At 37.2% G+C, this 6,491-nt stretch overlaps 1 protein-coding gene across 1 annotated transcript; it reads right to left on the reverse strand.

Annotated features, from left to right (window-relative positions):
• Positions 1-4,063: 4,063 nt before the first annotated feature.
• On the reverse strand, positions 4,064-6,343 carry LOC121515546 (charged multivesicular body protein 4b-like). Its single transcript, XM_041796372.1, has 5 exons — positions 6,168-6,343; positions 5,128-5,224; positions 4,786-4,903; positions 4,399-4,525; positions 4,064-4,215 (listed from the first exon to the last, which is right to left on the reverse strand). The coding sequence occupies exons 1-5, from the start codon at positions 6,325-6,327 to the stop codon at positions 4,145-4,147; spliced, it is 573 nt and encodes a 190-aa protein (XP_041652306.1). The 5' UTR covers positions 6,328-6,343; the 3' UTR covers positions 4,064-4,144.
• Positions 6,344-6,491: the final 148 nt, after the last annotated feature.

A 6,491-nucleotide genomic window follows, 5' to 3' on the forward strand; every position in this document is an offset into this window, starting at 1 on the left:
TCTGTGTTGTTGACAGAAGGCTCAGACCTCCTTGTTTTAACTCAGCACAAAATGTTTTTTAAAATGTAGTTAAGTGCAGTACATAAGTGCATGTGTATTTGCATGTAATTCAGCCTGTGTGTGTGTGTAGCATGCGTAACAATAGAGTGTAAACTGTGAATTTCCCTTCAGGGATTTATAAAGTATGACTTGACTTAACTTAACTTGACTTACCTGCCTAGCTGTACCTACCTGATTCCCACTCTTCTTTATATGGCAGCATGTTTGGTTACTTTCCCTTCATCAGTTTATTTCCCACTATAAACGGTCCAGACAGAGGCCGTCGCTCCTTGACAGCATCAGCTATAGTCATTGTGGACGGTGAGGCGTAGAGGTCCTCCTGTGATGGAGCTGTGATGAGGATGGTGGGTGGAGGTCTGGACATGTCAGCTGGCTCTGTCTCAAGGCTGGGCAGTGGTGATGAAGGACACTCTGTAACTACTACAGAGGCTGAAGATATGCAGGGATGGACAAATTATTGGTGAGCTAGAGTCTGATAAACTGATGGTGGCCTAGAGAGCTCATTGCATAACAATATTCAACAACACAGCCAAATACACCAAATAAAACAACACAACCAAAACAATGTAACTAGATGAGATGTATAATGTGATCCAGTACCCTGACATAGGTTAACCATGATGGATTTGCTTGAACATCCCTTTTTCTCTTGCTTGCAGCTTGTTACTTTCTTAAGTCTACTATTGTTGAAATTGTTAGCAAACAAACTTAGATGTTTAATAACTAAGTGAAAGTGCTAAATTTGACTAAGTACCATAAATCCTCTTTATTTATATTAGCCCATATAAATAAGCCAACCCTATCCACATCGTGGGTCTTAAAATTAAACACAATAACATCATGTTACCAGTATCACTTGTGTCTAGGTCTGTTTCAGTAAGGTTGCATTCAGTTTGGTGTATTATTATTTGAGTATCTACTGTCTACTGTCCTACTTTTTAGCACCCTTCTGTTTGGACACCAAGTGTAACTATTCAACCCTATCTGCAGCATTGTATCCCTGTCCAGTTACATACAGTGCATTTGGAAGTATTCAGACCCCCTTTTACTTTTTTTCTGTGTTGCAGCCTGATGCTACAGTTGAAAAAATCCTGTTCATCTCATTAATTACACTCAGTACCCCATAATGACAAAGTGAAAATGAATTTTGGAAATTTTTCAAAATTAATTCAAAATTTAAATGGGAAATATCACATTCACATAAGTATTCAGATGCTTTGCAAGAAAACTTTAAATTTAGCTCAGTTTCCTCCCATTTCTGACCAATAATCTGATCGTCACTCTGAATGAGCTCCAGAGATCCAGTGTGGAGATGGGACAAAGTTCCAGAAGGACAACCATCACTGCAGCCCTCCACTGTCCTGGGCTTCATGACAGAGTGGCTAAAAGAAGCTTCTCCTCAGTGCAAAACACATGAAAGCTCACTCAGAGTTGGTAAAAAATAAAATAATCCAGAAAAAAAATCTATATGAAAGCCAAAGGGGTTTGGTCACTTCTCTTACTAAGGCCCTTCTCCCCCTATTTGCTGCTTGGCCAGAGCAATTGCAGGAATTTAATGTACCACAGGTGGACTCCAATCAAGGTGTGGAAACAGCTCAGCAATAATCAAGATCTGCAGCATTGTGTCCCTGTTTAGTTACAAGACCCCCTTACAGAGATAAGAGTAACCAACTGGACTATGATTGGACTGTGACTGACCCACACGACTTACACACCTACAGGGGGACTCAAAGCTGTGTATGTGTTGCTTTAATGTGCGTGTCTGCACAGCATTCCTGTATGAAGAGCACCAGCACATTTCAAATTGGATTGAGCTAATTTGATAAGAGTGTTAGGTTTGTGTCTACATCAACTTAAGAGGGACAACCATTACTAGGGATCGACTTTCTCTATACATTTTCCAACACCAAGCATCAGTTCTTACCCTTTTAAACACAAATGTACTTGTGTATACACATTGCAAAACAGATATCTACAGTCAGAAGGCTGGATTTATAGATGACAGAAACATCCAGCTAAAATAGTATAATTATGATTACAGGTATCGATTTAAATCTGTATTTTTAAACAAACAGTTCCACATATCTGTAGAAATGATACATTTTAATTTTAAATGAAATTACATATTGATATTGTTCATAAAACTTTAGGACAAACTCTTTGATAAAATTATTCACTGTATCCAGGCAAATTTTAGTTCATTCTGCATGCAGAAATACCTACATTTTATCTGCATAAATCACAGACCAACCAAACAGTTGATAATTTATCTGGTTTAATTATCTAGTCTGTTCTCAGAGTTTCCGATTGAAGTCATTAGAGGTTGTGTGTATTTCAGTCCTACCTATAATATTCTTCTGGCTTGATCCAGACCCCATCAGGCTTCAATCAGCTGTTGTACAGTCCTTACATGTCCACACTCACTCTCACTTTGGTCAGTCTGTGATGAAGCATGTTAAAAAGACTGATCCATGTCTGAGGCTGCAGATTGTGACAAACTTTCTCTCCAGTCTCTCCCACACCCTCTCCGAGTTATCACCTGCTCCGTCTAGGAAGCAGACAGTAATCCAGAGGAGTAGTAAGAAGTTGTGGATTTAAAGAGTAAAGGAGGATAAATTAGTGTAAACTCTTACTTTGTTAAAGAAGTAAATTAAACAACACTCTCATAAACACTTAAGGATAAAAATACAAAATGTACAACATGCCAGGACATCTAAGATACAGTTGTTCTAGAATATATAAAATGCATCAGTGCTGACCAACATTATCCTCAGATATTTTTTCCTGTGAAATTTGGCCAGCCACCCATTATCCTAAGTCCAAGATTAAGCAGAGTTTATTGGTCCTCCTATCAGGTCACAATGACCATTTATTGTTCATGAATTAGAATGGCTGCTGCATAGCATGAAGCAGAGCATCAGATGTGACGAAACTTGAGTCCTAGCTCACAGTGGATTCTTAGAATCAATAATAATTGACATTTTTTTCATGAAGTTATTTGTCGTGTTCTATGAAACTTGCGGAAGTAGCATAACGTAGGTGGCTATAGCAGATTTGTTTTTGTAAGTGAATGTAGAATTCTCCATATATCAAATATTAAGCCTCTTTTGACATTTATACATAAAGCCTTAATATACAGTACATCATTATATAGTACAACCCAACAGATTTCAAAGAAAAAAGTCCTGTGAACTGTAAGAAGGTGTAACATAAACCTTTATTCATTTTCTAAACATCTGGCTATTCTAAGCTGAGTTTTACCTAAATTGCAACTTGTATAAATGCAGTGTCTGAAAAAATGAATTTATAAATGTAGAACAAAAATAAAGTATTAACTGGCCAGAATATAAAACCCAAGGAGATTTTGAAGTAGACAGGAGCTAAAACAATGTGGTTACTTCTAGGCAAAGGGGATACTTTAAACAATGTAAACAAAGCAAACTAAATCTGTTTCCGTGTGCCTTAAATTAAAAGAGATTAAAATGTTTCTACACCTGGGCCTTGTTCTTACATACTTTTGGGTCCAAGAGACCAAAAGGCACATAAAGTTTTGAACTAGTCCAGCAGATATCCTCAGCCTTCTGGCCAATCTGCCATTCAAAAGTATGTCCATTGTAAGAGCTTGCTTTTCCACAGACAGGCTCAGATTGTTTCTGTGCACCAAAGAAAATATTACTTTAAATTATCTTTACAGAGAAAGACCTTGCTAAGGTATGATCCTGTTTTTTAACCAGAAATAGTTGTTGCATCAATCTTTTTGAAGCAATCATATCCTCCTGACCAAAAGAGGGACTTCAACTTAGAGGACACAAGAGCTACTGATCTACTGTTGCCTGATCGCCTTGTTTTTGTTATAAACTGCCCTCTAGGATGCTTGTTATATCACAAGGACCCCAAAATGTGTTCAAAAATATGATCCAGGTGTTTTCCAAACAATACAATTTTGATTTCATTGAGACTTTATGTGCTTTAACAGGCAGTTACACATCCAAACAACAAAGCATTCATGAACAATGAAGCTTTTTATTTCCTCCTTTACTTCCCTTTTCCTTTAAATCCTGCTGTGTCTTTGTTGGTGGTGTGTTTATGGAGAGTCATTTGCCCAGCGTCTCAGATACTCCAACTGATCATCCACTTCATCTTCCTCGGTCTTAGCTGTAGAAGGAAAAAAAATGGCGGCTAATGTGCATTTTGCATGAGCTCCAACTTTCCTTCAGGGCCTCCTACATTTGTAGTTAAATACTGTACATCTTGTTTCATAAAAAAAACATCACCCAGAATCTACAGTGTGAGTCATTTGTTTTTTAAATTGTTAATTGGGTTTAATTGTTTTTTTACCAGGAAGGGAAGGGGATGCAGTGGAAGACTCTTCTGAACAAGAGACCTTCTCCTCCATATTTTCTTTCTCAGCAAGACTCTGATCCAGGTTCTTCTCCAGTCGCTCCAGCTCTGCCAGCAGCTCACCCTGATAGCAAAAAAATAGGACACACACTTTCAGGCTGTTATCAGAATACACCAAAATCCCACAATCAGTATACTTACATGAATGTCATATCCTCTGAAGCTAGCTAAATGAGTAGTATTTGCAATAAGAAAGAGATTAATCCCAGTAGTAAATCTGACTATTAAAATAACCTGTTAGTTGTTGACTTCTGACATAAATGGTTACTGGTGTAACTCTGAAGTAAAACTGAATATAATAACTAAAAATAATTGTCAGAGAACCTCAGCAGATTCCAGTCCAAGGCTCAAAGAGGTGTAGAGACAGTCTGACATCTCCAGGATCTCAGTGTGCTCATCCTTGAAGTCCTTCATCAGGTCATCCAGCTTGTTGACCATATCTCTATAAAAGCCATAAGAAGTTTAACATGTTATTTACACGAGAAGATCATGCTATAATAGCAAAACCCAACCTCATTTTGACTCATCTCTTAAAATGTAAACAGATAGCATCCATATTTTTTTAAAGTGTGGTCTGCACCCAAAATTGCACCTCATATCTGTATAATTTTTTATATTTTGTGTAAGTTGTAGTTTTAATCTTTGTATTCTGATCTCTTTGCTTACATGTGCTCATAAACAGACGTAATGGCCTTGATAGCACTGTCAATATACTTGAGGTGTTTCTCGTACCACTTCTTTCTTTTCAGCGCCTGCAGAGCCACTAGAAGGAGAGCACAGAGAAGAACAGCATAGAGAGGTAATAAAATATTCTCAGAAAAGTTAAAGAAACAAAACATAAGTACTTTCAGGCTTCTTGACTGATATGGAAGCACAGGCATATACACCCCTATTACTGTTGTTAGGTTTGATATTTCAGTAAAGCGATTCTTTCTTATGACTTCACATCCTTTTTCACAGCAGACACCTTGACATGAAACATTAAAAATAGGTGTATTAAAAACACTTATGATGGCATATTTTTGTTAAAGCTTTAAATAAGACATTGAGTGAGTGATCCAATGGAAATGGCTCAAACTTTCAGGTTAATTATAACAATATTATACCTGTTGAAAAACTACAGTCTTCCACAATCTAATTTTAATTTGATTCTATTCAAAGTCTTAAACAGATTCTTTAAAAATAAGTGAACTCTGACATTACTTAAATGACATACTAGGTAATAATATACTGGAATCCAAAGAAAAAGCTAAGACTTCTAAATTCAACAAAAAGAAAGAGACTGGACAAAACAGCATCCATGGGAGAGTTTCAAGGCCAAAACCACTGCTGACCAAAAAGGACACAAAGGCTCAGCTCACATTTGCCAAAACCTCTTGATGATCCACAAAATTTTGGGAAAAATATTCTTTGGACGGATGAGACAAAAGTTGAAAATTAGAGACTGAATCTGGCTTTCAACCTTGTTTCCAATGAGGCACATGTCTTGAAAGTAGCTGCCATAAAACTGCCTTTGTACATTGATATCAATAGACAGCCATTTATCAGAATTATCCACTTATAATCATACAAGTGTTTGTTTTTGACCAAGAGCCGCCTCTTCACTTATTTTTAAATTATATGCTTAGGTTATTAGCTTGAATGCTTTGATTTACTGTAGTTAATCATCAGGCAGCTAGCTAAACAAAGCTAACTTAAAACTTCACCTCTTCTGTCTTTCCTGCTGGTCGTCTTTATGAACTGAAGTTCCTGTTCAATCTTTTTCTTCAGAAGTTCTTTCTTTGTCTGCAGTGACTCCTCTTTCTTCTTGAGTGTCTCAGTCTCATTTTGAGGGCAGATTTTCGCCTTTTCTCCTCCAGTAAACATGTCTGAGTTAACTGACTCAGACATGATTGTCACTCGGCAAGAGTCGTTATTTTACCGTTTAACGGAGAGGCGCGATGACTGCGTAGTCATGGCTACAACGTTAAATGTTAGCTAACGTTAGCATTTAGCTACTTTATCTTTCATGACAACAGGAGAAAACGTTT

The sequence above is a fragment of the Cheilinus undulatus genome, linkage group 9, assembly GCF_018320785.1.
Source record: "Cheilinus undulatus linkage group 9, ASM1832078v1, whole genome shotgun sequence".
Lineage (NCBI taxonomy): Eukaryota > Metazoa > Chordata > Actinopteri > Labriformes > Labridae > Cheilinus > Cheilinus undulatus.